The sequence below is a fragment of the Acanthisitta chloris genome, unplaced genomic scaffold (assembly GCF_000695815.1).
Source record: "Acanthisitta chloris isolate BGI_N310 unplaced genomic scaffold, ASM69581v1 scaffold2059, whole genome shotgun sequence".
Lineage (NCBI taxonomy): Eukaryota > Metazoa > Chordata > Aves > Passeriformes > Acanthisittidae > Acanthisitta > Acanthisitta chloris.
The window spans coordinates 1-19,553 of NW_008692940.1; the positions used below are offsets into that span (position 1 = coordinate 1).

General features: G+C 39.7%; 1 protein-coding gene across 1 annotated transcript in view; it reads right to left on the reverse strand.

The window, feature by feature from the left end:
- Positions 1 to 1,109: 1,109 nt before the first annotated feature.
- Positions 1,110 to 19,553, reverse strand: part of LOC103809980 (DNA repair protein REV1) — a gene marked incomplete at its 3' end in the record, with an annotated part of 26,807 nt that continues 8,363 nt past the window's right edge. Inside the window, exons 4-11 of the mRNA XM_009082858.1 lie at positions 15,622 to 15,771; positions 13,383 to 14,095; positions 11,503 to 11,610; positions 9,876 to 9,992; positions 4,588 to 4,717; positions 3,032 to 3,160; positions 2,020 to 2,174; positions 1,110 to 1,229 (exon numbers count right to left, since the gene is read on the reverse strand). Coding sequence (XP_009081106.1) covers positions 1,110 to 1,229; positions 2,020 to 2,174; positions 3,032 to 3,160; positions 4,588 to 4,717; positions 9,876 to 9,992; positions 11,503 to 11,610; positions 13,383 to 14,095; positions 15,622 to 15,771 — 1,622 coding nt within the window. The remainder of the gene's footprint in view (positions 1,230 to 2,019; positions 2,175 to 3,031; positions 3,161 to 4,587; positions 4,718 to 9,875; positions 9,993 to 11,502; positions 11,611 to 13,382; positions 14,096 to 15,621; positions 15,772 to 19,553) is intronic.

The window sequence follows — 19,553 nt, forward strand, 5'->3', positions numbered from 1 at the left end:
CCTGATGATTCTATCATTTAGTCTAAGATGTCATACTGCAGCATGTTCATTTATTCCTGAGTAAAATGTGAATGCCTGCTGCTTGTAAACCATCTTGACAAGGTACTGCCTGTTCCAGAGGACACAGCTCTGAATCCCCACAGCACTCAGTCCAAAACAAGTGTCCAGTATATTTTCCCATCATATACAAGTGATTTAATCTAAAAGGAAACCAAGAAATATTTTGACCACTGTTCCACTGCTTCCTAGGTAGAAAAATCGTATTTCCAGCAGAATTGATAGCATTACCTGTATCACTTGTGCTTTGAATTACCAAGCACTGGAAATTGTAGGTATCCATGGCAACGGCACATATGTAAGTGTGATAAACTCAAGTCTATTTCTGGGTTTTGGAGAGGTGGCCTGTTACTTCCAGAAAATATTAGTCTTAGGAGTTGGCACTACCAAAGTCAGCAAAAATTAGCAATCTCAGGTAATCAGATTTTATCTCTCATAATCTGTTTCTCTGCCTAGGTGGCATTAGCAACACAAACACTATGAACATGAAAGTGAATGCTGAAAACTCCTAACACTCAAGTCAAAGCACAGTACTATACAAGTACTTTTCTGGAGGGAAAATATCTCCTCTAAGTTATGGCAAAGAGAAATGATATTGTGCAGTAAATTGTTTGGCCATGGAAGGGGTTACATACAGAGACTTTCTGGCAAACCTGCACCTGTCTTATGTATGCTACTCTTCCATGTAACACTAAATACAGGTGTATAGGCAGACTGAGGTCAGGTATACTAAAAACCTAAGTGAGTGCTCACTCAGCACTTCTTGCACTGTCTGTGTCACATTATACCACATATGTGCACTGAATAACAACAGAACACAGAGCTACGTGCCAGGATGTTACAACACTTGTAAGTATTTTCCTGGAATAATAAAGAAAAATCTAATAAAGCCTGTTTTCACACAGGTGTATTCCATATGTCTTTACTGTCTATCCTGTTTTTGCATCATAAACATGGAATGGTGTCTAACCTTGTTTGATCCAAAACACAGATTTGTAGCTCAAACTGGTTTAATATCAGGACACAGAATATCCTCTAAAAAACAGGAGTACCTGGAAGACTGGTAACAAGTTGCCCTCTGATAAAATCATCCACTTCTTCAGGTTTTAAGTGATACTGTCCATCTGGTTTTGCTTTACGAGTTGCCATTCTGGCCAGCAGAATATTGGAACCTGCAAAAATAACAACTTAAAGCATGTCTGAGGTAACTTCTGTCTTCTAAGGTAGAATGTTGCAGTTCAACAGTCAAGGAAAAAATGCAGGAAGTACAGTCAAGTTCTTGCTCTTTTACAAAGAACTTAATGAAATATATTCGTAAGTATTTGCAGTGTCTACTTCCAAATTAGCAGCTAGCAGCATCTGTTATTAGAGCAGTGAAACTGCAGTGGTAACAGCAATTGCAAAGTGATAAAGGTAGAATTCTGCTTATGGTCATGAATTTCAGCTTGACTCACAAGTAGATTTCAAACACTTACAGACACTGAACTTTAGTATTAATTAAGCAAAAAAGAAAGGAAGGGGCCAAGTGAAAAGAAACCAAGGAAGCCTTTTCAGATATGTGATTTCATATACAATATCTACTACAAATCACACAAATATTTGCTTTCAGTACCTTCTAACAACTCTGTGCAATGTCACCCTGCAAACTCTTACCAAATCTGTTAAAGAGCACAGCCTATGCTTGTTTTTCTGTTTACTGTAAAAAATATAGTAGCATTTCACAAAAATGAATGTAAGAATATTATAAAGTCAAAATTTTATTACACTATTCAGATAAAAAATGAGAACTGAAGGCAACTTTATGATTTTTTGCTCAAAACTTGCCACTTAGGAAGATTTTCTTGCGTTTTTATGTAAATGACAACATCTCCCACAAACACTGAAGACTTTAGCAACCTTCCACAGCTTTGATATACCTAACAACAGCAGGCAGAGCTGGTGAAGAGAAATGAAGTGACTTACCCATGCCAACAGAAGCAGAGCACTTCGTTCGGTCTTTGATCTCGGTGCGGAGAGCGTTTGCAAACTCATCAGGAGTCACTCTGGTCTCTGTAAGGATTTCAGTGATATCTACTAGTGCTTCATCACAACTGACTGCTTCGATGTTATGAGTATAGCTATCAACACAAAGTAAAGGAGGTGAAACACCAGCAACAGCTCAGCATCTGTTAAAACAAATACGTAGCGAATAAAGTCTTCCTTTTGCCATTTCCCTGCTTATTTGGTATCACGCAGCATTTACAGACTAAAAAGGCTGAAACAGCAAATTACAGCAATACTCACAGAATCATAGAATCATCAAGGTTTGAGGAGACCTCTAAGATCATCAAGTCCAACCATTAACCTGTCACTGCTCCCTAAACCAGATCCTCCAGTGTCAGATCCAGACACCTCTGAAACACCTCCAGGGATGGTGACTCCATCACCTCCCTGAGCAATATTCCAGTGCCTGAACACCCTCACAGTGAAGAAATTTTCCCTAACATCTAATCTGAATCTATTACTAATGTAGGACTAATTCCAACATGCATCATGGTTTTAGAGGAATAGTTGGAGGAGCTGAATATTTATTTTTCATTGCCCGTAACAAATTTTCAGTTTTGTTCAAGTGCATCTTAAACCAGAAAGTAGTTTCTAATAGATGTTAGTCCAAGAACCCAAAAACCACCTCTTGGGAGAATCCCACTACAAAGCAGAGATCTCCTTCTCATAGTGTCATCAGTAAAAACTTTGACAATGACTCTTTGGATGTCAGATGTTGACTGTTTACAGAATTTGGCTTCAAGATACAAGAATGCTCAGAAGCTGAAAGCAACAATACTATGAAAGGAAGATCTCAAACAGGAATGGCTTTATTGCAGCTGAAGAGCAACGTGGAGATGAAAATACAAATCGAGTAATAACATTCAGCAGTGGCAAATCAAACATGCTTGATAACCCCACCATGAGATCATGTAAACAACCAGCACATTACCTTGCTAATATTTCATATACTGTCCGTGCAACTTCCTTGTACGCATCGAAGTCATACGAAACCGCCTGAAGATTTGGACACAACTTTTTTGCTTGGCCAAAAAACATTCCATTCTTTATGCCCACTTGTCTAAAATTAAATAAATAATAATAAAAAAAGCCCAATAAGCACAATGCATACTTTTCCACAAATTAACAGGGAGCATTTTCAAATCAATTGCCTTTTCCCACAAAAACGGGCAAAGGAATTCAGTCGCACAGTTTGTGATTTAATAGGTAAGAGAAACAACTGCAAATAGAGTATTTAAATCAGTTGTGTAATGTTCAGCCATGCAGTGTGAACAACCTGCCATTGGGAAAATGCTGAAGACAAAGATTCCAGAAAGCACTGCTATCTTCTGTTTCAAATTAAAATCACAAGATTCCAGAAAGCACTACTTGCTATCTTCTGTTTCAAATTAAAATCAGGCCCATACTACAATGACTAAGGCAGCTGATCACAGAATCATACAATCAATTGGGTTGGAAAAGACTTCCAAGATCATCAAGTCCAACCCTACCGTGGTCACTAGCCCATGGCGCTAAGTGCCACATCCAGTCTCAGCTTGAAAACCTCCAGGGATGGGGAATCCACCACCTCCCTGGGCAGCACATTCCAATGCCTGAGCACTCTCTCTGGAAAAAATCTCTTCCTAATAGCCAACCTAACCCTCCCCTGGCAGAGCTTGAGTCTGTGCCCTCTTGTCCTGCTGCTAGTTGCCTGGGAGAAGAGACCAACCCCCACCTGACTCCAACCTCCTGTCAGGGAGTTGCAGATCTTGCATTCACTGCCCAGTCTTACATACTTAGGTTCCTGTTAATAAACAAACCCTAACTTTTCGAGCTATAAACAGCAGCCTGCCTATCCCAGCCCACCTAGGTTCCTGTTAATAAACAAACCCAAACTTTTCGAGTTATAAACAGCAGCCTGCCTATCCCAGCCTGGCAAGCTTGACAAAGGTTCCAATGATGAAAGAATTTCTGTAGGATTATTTCCATCAGGGAGAAGAATATTGTATTTCCAACACTGTGCTTACATTTATAACAAGTTTATACGTTTATTAACTTATTAAACATTTATAAGTTATGTTACTGGGGATGCTCAGCACAACCTCAGCAAGAAATGCTTTTAGGTTTAGTAGCCAAGCTACTAAAATCTGTCTGATTTTCAGAAAAATCTTCAGATTGTCATTAATTCCATGCAATAAGGGAATTTTGATACATGATGCTAATATGATGAAACCAACAATCCCAGTGAAAGGCCTAAGGTTTTCCTTGGTGGGCTTTAATTCAAGATGCACCTAGGTCAGGTTAAGAGTTGTTGAGCTGTGTATAAAAAGCAGCAGCATCTGCAGGGAAGACACTGTCACATTCTAACAACCTACAGAACTATAACATCTGAACACATCAAAATTCCTCTCCAGATATATTTCAAGAAACTAACAATGACTATTTTTGGAGATCTTACACCTATCTATGTGAGATTTTCAAGCAAACTACTGAGTAACTTTTACCCACCTGGCTTCATAACTACAAGAAGCTATTTCAGCCATGGACAGGACAGTGAGATCGAGGTCAGTTCCGTTCACACGTGTGGAATCTGGATGATCCCAGACTGATGAGTCCAACTTATCAGGTACTCTAATTTCTGCTTGGAAAACAAAATTTGTCTTCATGTTATTTCTCCTAAGAGTTCAACAGAATGAACGTAAGTCAAATAAAAATTATGCATTTAATACAATTTCTATACTATTCTCTATTGATGAAGAGGTTCTTAATACTATATTAATTCATATCATGGTCCAGGAAAAAAAGCCAACCCCCTTCCCCAGAAATGTCTCTCTGTAGAAAGGTCTGTACATACTACTGAGAAGATTAAGGTATAGAAAAGTTTTGTTTCCCCTCAAATTACTGTACAGCAGCTTGTTGCTGCCTACACACACCATACTGTAAAATAAGATTGACCTTAGCTTCAGTGGCTATAAAAATGATCAAACACTTGAGGGTAATTGCTACATTCATATCCTGGAAACAAATACAAAATACTCAAAAATTTACCAACTGCTTGGCTAAACAAGAAGACACTTAGCTCTGCTCCTTTTTACAAAAAGTATACCTGACACCAGAAACTGAAGTTTAGAATGCAAACCCACTTTTTATCATACTTAAAACTGTTTTTCTGACAGTCAAGATACCACAAAGTGATTTTTAAGGAGTGAAATAATCAGAATGCTAATTACCTTAAATTGAAAAAACACTGGCTAGAAACTTCTATTTCCTTTAACACTCTTATGGGGATATTAATTGAAAAAAACCTTCTGCTTTTGCCTACTAATAATTCTCTAATTAGGCTATGCCAACTTGTCTCAAATAGCACCACAAATTTCTCTTGGATCAAAATTATACAATTAGAAATACTGCAACCCCAGCCCTAAAGTGAGACAGACCTTCCCTAATCCTATAAAACTTTACTGCCTGATCTTAGATACATTTCAGAGACTTCTCCAGGCCCACTGAGCACTAGGTACTAGACAAGAATTCCTTAATGCTGAATACTGGGAATAAGTAGAGGATTTTCTATTTCTTTCTGTTTTGGTGTTCACAATATGTAAACCTTGAAATACTTCCTATACTCTACATATGGAGCAGCCTGAAACAAATTACTAGCTGCAGAAACTACTATGCCCTGCCAAAGTCCCATCAGAATCAAAACAAGGTATCCTACAGACAAATGGAACCCACTAAGCAGTTTTTTTCAGCACTGTGGTCTATTTAATACCATACACCTTTGTAACAGTCAATGGGGAGGTCTCTTCAGAGTGCCACAATGCCTAATTACACACCACAGTACTAACAACTTACACACGACAGCCTGACTGAAAGCAAACATGGTGCTAGGTGCACATATGAGCAGTATCAGACCAGAGAAAGTGGTGTAATGAGTGAGTGGAGACAGCAGGGGTAGAACCTGACTCACGTGGAAGATTGCTTTTATTCAGACTTTCTGCTAAATTTGTGCACCTTCTCATGTCTTAAATATTTTACTGTACGATGAGCTTAGTTAAGTTACCTAAGATGTCTGCAACTGAAAAATCAGAGCAAAATTATGCCCCAAATAAAGATAAGAATGACAAGAACAACTTCTTTAGTCCATGCCTTCCTGTGCCCTGGCCTGAGATGATGCTGTCATCTTGTCTATCTTCATTGGCTTCGTCGGCTCTCTCCACATCGCAGCAGAGCAGATCCCCCCATGAGCTGATGGAGTCACTTCATGTGAAATTCAGGGCAATGCAGAACACATTGTCCTCAATGGAAGGCAAGGTAGAGAACCTCTCACCAAGAGCTGGGAAACTAGACAGGCACATGGTGAATGTGGAGCAACGGATGGAGAAATCAGAGGCCAGGACCCAAGTCTGTGAAAAAGAAATCGCTGAGAATAAATCTGTGACTAATATGATGGTTAAAATCTGCTGCTCTTTAGAATGAAAAGGGAGATAGTAGGGTTGAGGGAAAGGAAGCCTAGAAAACATTCACATCTTGGGCATCCTGGCCATGGAAAAGAGACCCCAAACTATGAATCCTGACTAACATATGTTAATCTTTTAGCTTTTGAACATGACTGTTAAAAAGATGGCATGTATGGAGAAAGGTAATTTCTACTACCCAGAAAGCCTGTCTCCAATTTGGGGATTTAGGGTGAGAATGATAGAAAGGCATTAAATTTAAAAGTTATGCACTTTTGGATGAATTCAAACAAGAAAAAGAAAGTATTCCATAAAAGATTCAAGATTCTAATGACACTAGATATTTGTCTAGATTAAAGTCAGGAACCAGTATCACTAAAGAAGTCACTTGCAAAAATCAAAATAAAATAAAAAAGAAGTAGCTGAAGCAGCAGAATTCAGTATTTGGCCAAAAGTGATTCATAAGGGTTTGGGGATGTTTGGTTGTGTGGTTTTTTTGGGGTGTTTTGTTTCTGTGGCTTTGGTCGGCTTTTAATTGGGAATATTTTTTTCAAATAAGCAAGACCTGGAGAAGGCAAAATCAGAGAACAGCCTGGAAAAGTACGAAGCACCCAAAAAAAGGAGTGAATTCCATGTTGAAGCATGGATGTAAAAACATGCTCACGTTCTAAGTTGCTCCCAACTACCTTTCCATTTCATTCACATAGCACATCCCCACTGTGTATGCTGAATGGCCTCAGTTAGCATTCTGTATTTTGGCATTCTAGAAAAAGTCTTTTTCCATGTAATACATGTGCCCACTGGGCTGTGTTTCCCTCTGGCATGGCACAACTAAACACATGCTGTGAAGTGTGTCACAAACTTCCTAAGACACTGTGATATTCAAGAAGCCTAACCAGCAATTCCACCTTTTCATCTGAGCCCATTACTAACTGTCACTTCCCAAAAGGAAGACAAGCCCTGTACACAGGAGAATGCAAGCAGAAAAAAACAGCTGGGTTGTTTTCTTTTTGTTGGTAAAACCATTGTACGTGGAGACAAAAATTAATAAAAGAGTCTAAAAATCATTATGAACTGCAGCTAATGAAATAGAAACTATAAAAAGAGTATCAGGAAAAAAATCCTTTCACCAAAAACAATAGGTTGCACCATCAGACTAAGCATCAAGAAAGAAAGAGCTGCCTGCCTGCGTGCAAGCCAGTGAGACTGGATGCTGAAGTTAAAGAAATGAATGTGTGGATATCCAGAAAAAGCTGCCTCAGTAAGAACTGAGCTTGGTATACAATGAGGTTGAAATCTGCTGTACCCTTAAGCAATAAATACAGTGTAAGAGATACTACTGAATTTGTGAATCACAAAGAACATGACTGATATCAGCTAAACTTATGCAACTTCACCACCTCACGCTCCAAACATCACTTGGTTAAGTCACACCCTTACCCACTGTAAGGGCCTAATAAAGCTTAGGAAGTCACTGTGTAAAACTGAATTACCAATGAATGCTTCACACACAAGGTACACTAGAAAACCCAACTCCATGAAAACCACAGCTTGCTTTCCCTGGAGCATACTGCAAAGTCCTTAGGAACTTAAAGGCCACTGGGTTCCACAAAAACATTCCACCTCAGTCTCAAACATTCTTAAACTACAGCCAAAAGACAAATAAATGGCATCACTTCCAGCAATACCTTGCTTCCAATATCTTCAAATACCACAACTGCCAATTTTCAGAGCACTAAAGTTTCATAAACAACTATGGAAGAACAACCTGTCTTTTCCCCCCTCGAGTATCACCAAAATAACTCACTGAGGTGCAAATTTTATAACAATGGTAGTTGCTACCATGAGGTTGGTAAAAACTGCCTGTACAAGGGGCAGCTGCTATTTAATTTCAGTTTAGATTTGGATGTTGAGTTTCTCCTTTGCCCCTTGTACAGGCAGTTTTTACCAACCTTGTGGTAAACTAAGCTTCAAGCTGATTGATCTGACTGTTGCTGACCACTGAAATTGCTCATGTTTAGCAATATACCTTCTCACACTAAATAAAGTTCAGGCAGTATAATAATAAAACTTGTTAACAAACTTATGGGATGTTTATATTAGTATTGCTACTATTTGAGGACACAGAAAGTCACAAATTTCTAAGTTAGTGCAGGCAAGAATGGAATTCTCAAACTACAACAGATGCCCTGGTTTTAAGGAAGCCAAGTATCGAACAAACAAAACTCATGGAAGTCACACAGACTTTCCAGAAACCTAAAATCATAGAATCATAGAATCAACTGGGTTGGAAGAGACCTCAAGGATCCTCGAGTCCAACGCTACCGTGGTCACCAGACCATGGCACTAAGTGCCACATCAGTCTCAGCTTGAAATCCTCCAGGGATGGGGAATCCACCACCTCCCTGGGCAGCACATTCCGATGCCTGAGCACTCTCTCTGGAAAAAATCTCTTCCTAATAGCCAACCTAACCCTCCCCTGGCAGAGCTTGAGTCTGTGCCCTCTTGTCCTGCTGCTGGTTGCCTGGGAGAAGAGACCAACCCCCACCTGACTCCAACCTCCTGTCAGGGAGTTGCAGAGGGTGAGAAGGTCTCCCCTGAGCCTCCTCTTCTCCAGGCTGAACACCCCCAGCTCCCTCAGCCTCTGCTCATGGCACTTGTGCTCCAGTCCCTTCACCAGCCTCGTTGCTCTGCTCTGGACCTGCTCCAGCCCCTCAATGTCCCTCCTGAGCTGAGGGCCCAGAACTGAGCACAGTATTCAAGGTGTGGCCTCACCAGCGCTGAGTCCAGGGGCAGAATCACCTCCTGGTCCTGCTGACCACGCTGCTCTAAGGATCACCTAAATTAACTCACTGTACACAGATATTCTACACAGGCAACTCAAAAGCCAACTTCAAACAATCAGTTTCTCACTAGACATGTGCTGTTGTTGCTACTTTTCTAGTAAGAAAATTGTATAGACTTTTAAAACTCATTCTGTACCTTCTTCTCTACAATAGACTTACTTAGAACAAAGTGATCCTGGACAATCTGTATGTATTTCTTATTTTAAGTAACTACTTAACATTCTACCTTATACTCAACCTCAATGAAAGTGAGTAATCCCTAAAATGACTCTAAACTAATTTACCCACACTGAGCAAAGCTAATTAGCAAGAAGTCATGGTCAGGCTATTCCTGAGGCCACAGAGCACCGTGTTGTCCAAAGGTCTTTCTTTTCTTCCCTGCTATCTCCCACACGAGAGAAACAGTGTTATCCATGGAACACCTTAGCACTACTTTAAGGAGAAAGTCTTCAACAACACAAGTTACAAACACACAGACAAACAGACTCATCTGTACCTGCTTTGCCATTCAAGAGCTTATTCTGGTAATACTGCAGTTCGAGCTGTGGGTTGGCCCCAGGGCGCAGCAAAGCCTTTCCTGCACCTCTGTTACTAGTCACAGCCACTGGCTTTCCTGTGGGGAAGAAATACAAATACTTAAAAGTCAAGATCTACAACAGCTTCCACTTAAATAACAACACAACTAGGATAAGATCATAAAAACTTCGGATTTGTTTTTTAGAATTTCTTTGAAGCTTCTATGCTCTTACAGCGTTAAGGAAGAAACAGCTAGGGAAGTGATTTGGCACTGTGACAATGACTCTGTTGTCTTAATTGCAGTCACGTGTAAAGAAAAGATTTTTCAGGAGTGAAAATACAGCCATACTAGTCTGTCTTGAACAGCAAGTATAAATTGAAGCTGTGAAACTTCACCAGCGACCTAATGATTCATTAGTTTAAGATACAGCAAACACTGTACTGATTTTAAATACTTCAACATGTTTATTAGCTGAAGTATACAAGAATATACACACATACCAAAACACTCAGTTCCACTTGTTTAACTGCACAAAAGCAAATCTTTAGTAAACTTTCGACTTCTCTGTAATATCAACACCTCCATAGTTTTTCTACAGGGAGCTAATTTATGCACTGAAAGTTCTGGCAGACTTCTGTGGAACAGAAAAAATATTTGCAGAGAAGTCCTATGTTCTTTATATTCCAGTAATGGAATTTGAAACTTGGCAGGAAATAAAGTTTTAAGGATCCAAACACAGCAGGACTATCTTTGCTAGCAGTTGCTCCTGCCTTTGGATAGAAGAGAGCAAAGGAACTACATATCCAGCTTACTCTTTTCCAAGGTCTCTGACAGCTGGGTGTGGGATGGTCACCACTGCACCAAGACTTGGGCACCACTGAAGTTCACAGAACAAATAGGATCTCCATTTCTGAATAGTACACTTGTGAAAAACAAACCCACCAAAACTTGCTAAGGTGCTCCACTAACTCTCATATGTCCTAAGGATGATCACACAACTCAGACTTCTAAAGGCCAACTGAATTGTTCATCCTCCAGGTCTTCTAATACTTCACATGTAAGACCTTAGATAGGAAAGGGAAGGAGAAGCAAATTTTCCTTGAAAAATATGCATCAGGCAAAGAGACAACTAATTCTCAGCCTTGACCTTTCCAGTTTTCTAGTTAAACAAAGTTTCTTAAATTAATTCAATTCAATTTAATTCAATTAGGATATCCCATTCTTTTTATTTTTTTATTAAACAGAGTGACCAAACCAAACCCAAGGTACAACTTTTGGTACCACTCAAATTCCACCTGATTTCCAATACTTCAGATTCAAGTCTCAGTAAGATATGTGCAACGTTATAAGAGAACAGTTACCACAGATTTTACTTCTCTCTTCTTACTTTAAATACTGAAAGGAGATAGCAAGGGGAATTCCAGCTGTCTCTTCCACTTGCTTTTGGATTGTGAGAAAGTAAAGAGGAATATGAAAGTTGCATGGACTGAGCAGCGAAGATGCAAGAGGAAAAGATTAACATGGCAAGTTAATTTTACAGGTGTGCAAATTTGGGTTTTGAAAGGCTTAAGTAAGCAAACTGTAACATGCAGAATTGAATACTGACCTTTGAGATCTGGTCTATTTCGGATAGCCACAGACACAAAGAAGCAATCCATGTCCACGTGCATTATACAGCTCTGTGGCTTGGCTGAGCTCGCAACAGACACATTACCTAGTATGAAGATACACCAACAGAAAACTTGAACCCTAATTTATACACTTTAGTACTACTCACAGTAGTCATATCAAGGACTATTACCAAGTTTTTACCACCTCTAAAGCATAAACAGTTCTGTTTCCTCTCACCAAGAAGATATTTACTCTGAGAAAGGTAAACATAAACGGTAGATAAAAGGCCTAAACAATGCATTAACTTAAGAGTTGCTATTTTATTTTCTCATAATTGACACCTTCCACCTAAGGAGCTCCCCCAGTCCAAGGAGGTTAGTGCATACTGTGCACACTGGACCTTAATTTTGCTATATTAACACTGAATCTGAAACGGAGAATTTTAATCCCTCCTGTTCATCAATCAGAAGACTGTTTCAAAAGACAAAAACACAGTTTAACTGAACTAAGAGCTACCATTATTCTTCATGAGACACACCAAAATTAGCTTTAAAACTCACATGCAACTGGATTTTGTCACTGCTGTACCTAGACTCATGCAAATACTCAGCAGAGATGAGCAAGATACCTCCAGCCTGCAAAACTTAAGATGCCTAAAGCATTTCCAACACTTCCTGGAAGTTCAAGTCTGCATATCTATGTTGCTAACCTGCCAGAGGAAGCAATAACTAACCAAAAAAAGTCTTGGTTTGAACAATGCATAAAGTGTAACAGTGAAAAAATACTTGAATACATGAAGTGAACTGTTCTGCTTAACACCTGAGTTATACCTGGGTGATCAGGAGAGTGTTCTCCTGGTTTTAATAACACAATTGAACTCATTCTTTGAGAAATAAGGACTGTCTTACAAAGGGCATTTTTACAAATCAAGTGATCAAGTTAAGGAGCTGCTACTTGTCAACTGAAACACAGGCATTGACTATTTGAATCATCTAGGCCAAATCGAAGTGAAAATAAAAATATATTAGCTTATACCATATTTTGATATAAATACACACTTAGGTAGTTTTTAAGCTAACATGTTTGGTAACTCTGGTGTCCTAGCACAAACACAGAATCAGTGAATTTATTATCTAACAATAAATTTTCTGATGTGGCAATTTCTCATCAAACATATTTTCAGATGATTACAGGTGAGTATTTTTACAGCACAAGAACTGGAATCTCTTCAGTGGCACAGATTAATTGAATAACACTGTAAACAAGAGATTCTAAAGATGCAAAATACCTTATCTGTCTTTGTAACACTCTGCCTCTCATGAATTACACATTTTTTCACGTTGGCTCTTGATGCAATGACATAAAACATTTCTCTTCAAGCAAATTTCATATGATACTGCTATCCCTTTGAACACACCCAGAGCTATATAAACTCTTACTAATAAAAAAAAAGTAGATTTTAGCTCACTTCCAAATGTTACTCATCTTTAAATTTTCATGCTGAACAATCAAGTTTTTTCCCTAGATTTTCACACAGCAACTACAGACTTGGGTATTTAGATATATGTATAGAGTATCTTTTCCCCTTGATTAATCCAGGTATCTTGGTAAAGTCAGGAGTATTATTTCTACAAAAAGGAACTGAGTATAGACCAGAGTTAGCACATTAAGTCCCATTTTAAGTTAGGAAACCCAAACAAAGCCAAAAGCAGTTGGATCCATTAGTTTTCACTGCATCAAAGTCACCAAGCTTTTCCAGACAGTCTGACTGCAATATGAAAATTGAACACTAACCTACGTAGTCTCACTTAGACATTTAAGGTACAAAGATATAAAGCATCTTCTCAACATAAACCTTCTTAAACAAGTATCTACCTGGGTCAGTTTTAAGAGCAGACCTGCCTGCTTTCCGTTTTTTTAACTTTTCCCTTCCTGGAAAGACACCGCTGTTTTTTCTCTGCAGGCTGTTGACAAACTCTGTCAATTCACACTTCCACGTTGATATATGATGCAGTCTTGAACGTGAATAAAAGTCAGAAATAAAACTACAATCTGAAGGTTTGGACACAGGTAAGGAAGCTGCCTGGCCAGGAGTAGGTACAGAAGTGCTTTTTGTGCTTGAAGGCCCCTGAAGAGTGGAGTGGTGAGCACCATTTATTTTAGCATTACTGTGCAAAGATGAAGATGAGGATGAGTTACTCATAGTCCTATGTGGACTCCACGGAAAGTCTGTACTTTTGTTGCTTTGCTGCAACTGCTGCATTGTGCAGTCTCTAAAGTCAACCATGCCTTTTTCAGTCTTCCCCTCCTCCTGCACAGGGCCTGGGGAGAACCTGCTTGCAACACCATTGCCGGAGGGCACCGAGCAATCCTGTGTCTTTAAGGCACTGGTAGAAGTGTGTGTATGTCCATTAAAAATGGCAGTGCTGTCTTTGTGAGACTGAATCCCATTCTGTTTCCGTATGGGAAGAATCTCCTCCAGCTCTGTAAATCCAAAATCCTCACTTTCTTCTTCCTCGTCTTCATTCCAGCTACTTATTCCATTGGGTGTGATCTCATTTTCCATTTCACACTTTTTAATATGATTTCTGAAACAGATACAATCATTAAATACCACATCTTTTATAAATGAAGGCACGTTTAGAGGTCATTTCAAGCGTCAAGTATTTCTCTTCCTGATTGTTATCAGTAGATACTTAAGCAGTTTTCACATTCCCAAGACAATGATCTCAAACTATGAGCCACAATGGCACAAAATACTGTATTGCTGTGGAAGAGCCATCCCACATTTGGTGTATTACTAACACAGCACTGTCAGGAGTTTCCATGAGTGACCAAAATCAGGCTCATGGTAGAAAAGTCATTTCCAAGGCCTTTAGTTCAGCATCAGCCTCCAACTGAATTAGTAATTTTTTTATTGAGTAACAGAACTGTATTGCCATGGACAGCATCAATGTAGCAGGAATATGCAAACCACAAGGGCTTATCCTTTTATCAAGAGATGTGATTTTCCTTATCTAGTTACAAACAAACGAAGTATACACAGAAAATTAATTTTTATAAAATTATTTTAGATGTATGTGTTAGATTTATTTTTTTCCTCAATGAAAAAAATACATTCAGGGTCTAAAAATAAAACATCCTTGGCTTTTGGGAAAAACACAAACGACTTTTCAACAATTATGCATATAAACCAAAGTATTCTGCCATGAGTGCACTAGTAATTTACACTTGCTTTGACAGCGTGGAGATGAAGTTCCCATACAAAAAATGGACTCTGTAACAAACCCTAAAGGGAATTAAATCAGAAAGAGTAGTATCCTTGGCCCTGGTTGAGCAGCAGCATTGAACCAAATGACCTCCAGAGGTCTTTTCCAACCTAAAACATTCTATCAGGTTACAATTCTTGCCTCTAAAGAACAAACAGGCACTTCTGAAAAAGATGCAGGTGCCTTCTTTAAAAAACAATCTATAAACCAGTTCAAGTGGAATGTTTCTTTGCAAATTCTAATTGCTCTGCCAGTTAAAGTTTTACTAGTGAGTGCTTTCTGTTCTGTTCTCAAGGTCTTAGGTCCTTTAGGAGAGATTTTTCTACTATAATTCCATTTTTTAATCCATCTTCTCTCTCAAGTGTGACTTAAACCTTGGTGTTAGCATACATAAGGTATGCTGTGACAGTTGGGTTTTTTTAAGAGGCTAAAGAAAGAGCTTAACAACTAATGTGCATTTATATTCACACCTAGGCACCTTTAGCAAAAGTAGTCAAATTATACCAGCTTTTTATTTTTGAAGTGAAGATCTACTTTTCAGTGTCACTAGTGAGAATCCTTTAGTGCATGCCTGTTGTTTCCACACAGATACACCACATCCTAGGACTCCTAGGGCACATTACCAAGCAAACTGTGGTCCAAGGGACAGAGACTATGCTCGGGGTCAAGTTAACTGTAGTTCTGTCCTCAGCTATTTATATAGCTGTACCTTACTTTTAAATTTCAGTGCCTCGGAGCTTCCCTCTTACAAAGCTGAAATGAGCTTTACAAACGCTACATATTTATAAATGCAAACCCATTATGAGTGAAAGATGAGCATCTGCATTACAAGACCAGAAACTTACACCCTGTGGAGATCTTTAGCTATATTGCTTGGACCTGGCATGGCATCTTCAGGTTTGCATATGCTGTTGAAGTTGAGACCTTTTTGAACACTTGACTGCTTGGTGTAAAGCTGATAGGGAATGTGTGAGAGGAGACGCCCAGCTTTAATGCTGAAAGAAGAGAAAGGAACAGGTTACTGCTTCAGAAATTCTAACACCACCAACCTTCAACGCTAAAATAACACCCTCATGTACAATAAGCTATTACTTTGGTCATTACCTTTTGCTGTTCTGCTATTATGCACTTCCACAACCCCTTTCCCACCTCTAACTGGACTGAACTGAAAAGCAATTTGTGATGTGGTGATTGGTACTACAGATGGTATTTGCACAGTTACATGATTGTAACTACATTGATTTATCTTTCCAACTGACACATACACAAAGCACAGATATTTAATTTAAAAACCAAAATAACACTCAATCACAAAGAAAAACCAGTGAATGGTCCAGGTTATTTTAAGAGAACAATGCTGACTGGCACCTTTAACTAGGACCAATGTAAATACATGCATTCTAACCAAATTTGGGTAGAATTGAAGGAGGTCAGCTAGGACGCCAGGAGTAAAAGGGAACTATTTTTTCCATTCCACAAGAATAATTACTCCTTCTTGTGAGAGAATTCACTGAAGGAAGCTAGACACAAAAACAATCTCCAAACAGACCTTCCATAAATATTTGCTGCAGTCACTCTGGTTATGTCCTATGTGTTCCACCATATCTCCCTCTTCTTTTTCTTCTTCCACTCAAACTGCAATTCTACTCAAGTAACTGCTAAATTCCTTAGGGAAGTCACATAGTTGGAAGTGAAATCATCCCAAAAATACATCACAGCATGACTTCATCTCTCTCCCCCCAACACCTGTTGCTGGCAGCAGAGTTAACAGCCTTCCCAGCCTACACTTCACCTCTTCTTTCCATGCAACTCTTCATATTGAACACTAGGTGAGAGATGCTGAAACTTCCTACTGCAGAGGAACATCTCTCATATCAAAGCAGATTAATATCAGTATTTGGTTTTGATGATACAATTGGATTCAAATTCTTAAGAGAATTTAGCTCAGTGACAGATCCTGTTTTTCTGTTCTTCAGCACCTGAATACTTTCTCTTGGGGTTGTGCTTTTAAGTAGCCCAAATCTGTACTACTGTCAAGGGAGTTGGACAGTGGAACAAAAGCCCTTAGGAGCTTCCCTGCTATAATTAGAGAAGAATATAGTGGGAGATCACATTTCCCAATCAGACAAATTAGAACTAGTTAGGCATATAAGAGAGACCTGGTAAGGTTTCTATGGAAATGGATAGGAAATTGCTCCAAAAATCTATCAGTTAAATATTGTTAGGTACATGAATATACAACATTCATAAAGGAACATACTTCACATTAAACACTGCCAAACAGAGTCAAGGTATCACGTGGTAAAGTCCCAAAGCTTTCTTGTACAGAAAGTGGTGATGCAGCAACATATCATGTGGTAAAGTCCCAAAGCCTTCTTGTACAGAAAGTGGTGATGCAGCAACTAAGATTTTACAGTGCCTGATTAGTCTCTTTCTCGTATCACTGCGTGAACCTGAGTTCAGAACCACCCAGGCAATATTTCAAAATCCACTGCATGAACCTGAGTGCAGAACCACCCAGGCAATATTTCAAAATAACTGCTGCAATTTCAAGATGATTAAAACCCCCAGATTTATTTAAGAACTTGTTCATGACTTCAAGATTCTAGCTACTGGGGTAGCTGCACTACTGGATCAATCCATAGTTGATTTTTTCCAAATTGTATTAGGATTCAGCAAAGCAATCCTATTTTAGATGCATCGTTCAACATCTTTCTCCCCATTCCACATTCCCTGGATCACAGAATTCATAACCACTGAAAAAATTAAGTTGAAAAGGACCTCTGGAGGTCTCTAATCCAAACCCTGATCAAAGCAGAGTTATCTTTAAAGTCAGATCAGGTTGCCCAGGACTGAATCCACCGAAATTTGGAGTGTCTCTGCAAGGGCAGAAATCCTACAACCTCTCTAGGCACCTGTTCCACTGCTTACTCTCTTTTGCTGTGAAAAATCTTTTCCTTACACTCAGTCAAAATTTTCTTCCCTGCAACTTGAAACTATTGCCTCTTATCCTCCTGCTGTGCATCTTGAAGAAAAACATGCATTGCCTCCTATCCCCCTGCTGTGCATCTTGAAGAAAAACATGCACCACACTCTCCATACCCTCCATAGGTAATGAAAGGCAACAGTTAGATCCCCTCCTAGTCTTCTCTCCAAGCAGAACAGAACCAGCTTCCTCAGCCTCTTGTTGTGTATCACATGTTCCAGGGCCCTACTCATGTTGGTGGTACTGCCTGAACTCTCTGCAGTTTGTCAGTATCTTTCTCGTACTTAGCAGCTCAAAATTAGATGTAGCCTCAGAAGTGTTGAACAGCCTGGAAAAATCACTTCCCTTGATCTGCTGCTATGGTCTTGCTGGTGCAATCCAGTATGCTGTTAGCCTTTATCTCCACAAGGGCACAGCTGCTGCTTCATTGGTCACCTTGTAGTCCACCAGGAGCCTCAAGTCCTTCCCTACAAGGGAAGTCCTAGGCAGTGAGCCCCGAGCCTGCCTGGTTGCATGGAACTAATGCTGTCTCATGTTCAGGACTCTGTGTATCACTTTATTTAACTTCATCAAGTTGGCTGTTCCATTCCTCCAGCCTGCTGATGTTCTCCAAAAGGCAGCCCTGCTCCTTGCTATATCAACTGTTCCCTTCTAAGTAAGCCACAAACTTGCAGAAGGTGCTTTCCACTGCATCACCAATGTCCACGTTGTTAATGAAGTCGTTAAACTGCATCTGCCCCAGTCTCAACCCTTCAGAAAAAACCCCTTGCAACCATGTGCTAGTTTGACTCTGAAGTGCTGATCACTACTGTCTAAGTCAGGCAGGTGAGCCAGTTCTTCACTCAGCTAGCAGTCCATTACCCAACACACATCTCCCCAGCTTGTCTTGAAGCAATGGGGCAAACAAGCTCTACTGAAGTGAAAGCAAATGGTATCTACTGCTCTCCCATTGTCCAGTCACCTCACCACAGGGACAACCTGGCTGGTCAGGCATGATTTGCGACCCTAGACACAAGCTTTCACAGGAAGGTATCTTCCAGTCTTCTGTCATTGTGATGAAGTTGATCATGGTAAAGTTCACAGATTCTCTGTATCCTTCTCCTGCTTTCTGAAGATAGGCATTTTCCTTTTATTCAGTCTTCTGGAAAATCTCATCTGATTGCTGTGAATTTTCAGAAATTACAGAGTGGTGTAGCACTGCTATCAGCCAGCTTCTACAGCTCCCTTGGATGCACTCTGTCTGGTACTGTAGAGCTGTATACATCATGTCACTTTAAGTGAACCATCATTTACACTTCGTATACCACTGGTAGCATTTATCTTTTCCAATCTCTGCCACTAGGCACATAAGGACTCCAAGGTGTGAAAGCAGACCTTGTCACTAAACACTGAAGAAAAGTAGCATTGAGTACCTCAGTATTTTCCACACCCTTCATCAGAGGGCTGCCCCACTATTCAAGAGCAGACCTGCTCCTTTTCCTTCCCACTTAGCTCTAAATGCCTCTTCTTCCCCTTCAATGCTTTACTATTTCCCCACAGAGGTTACTGTGCTGAAGTACCATGGCTTTTCTTCCAAAAGCTGTACTGTTTTAAGACTGGTAGCTTTTAATTATTCAAATATTTTTGCATTCTGAATCATCGTCAGAAGAAGACAATTAAGAATCATAGAATTTTAGGGGTTGGAATGGACAGTACAGATCATCTAGTCCCAACCCCTGCCCTGGGCAGGGACACCTCCCAGCAGAGCAGATTGCTCAAGGCTCATCCAACCTGGCTGTGAACACTGCCAGG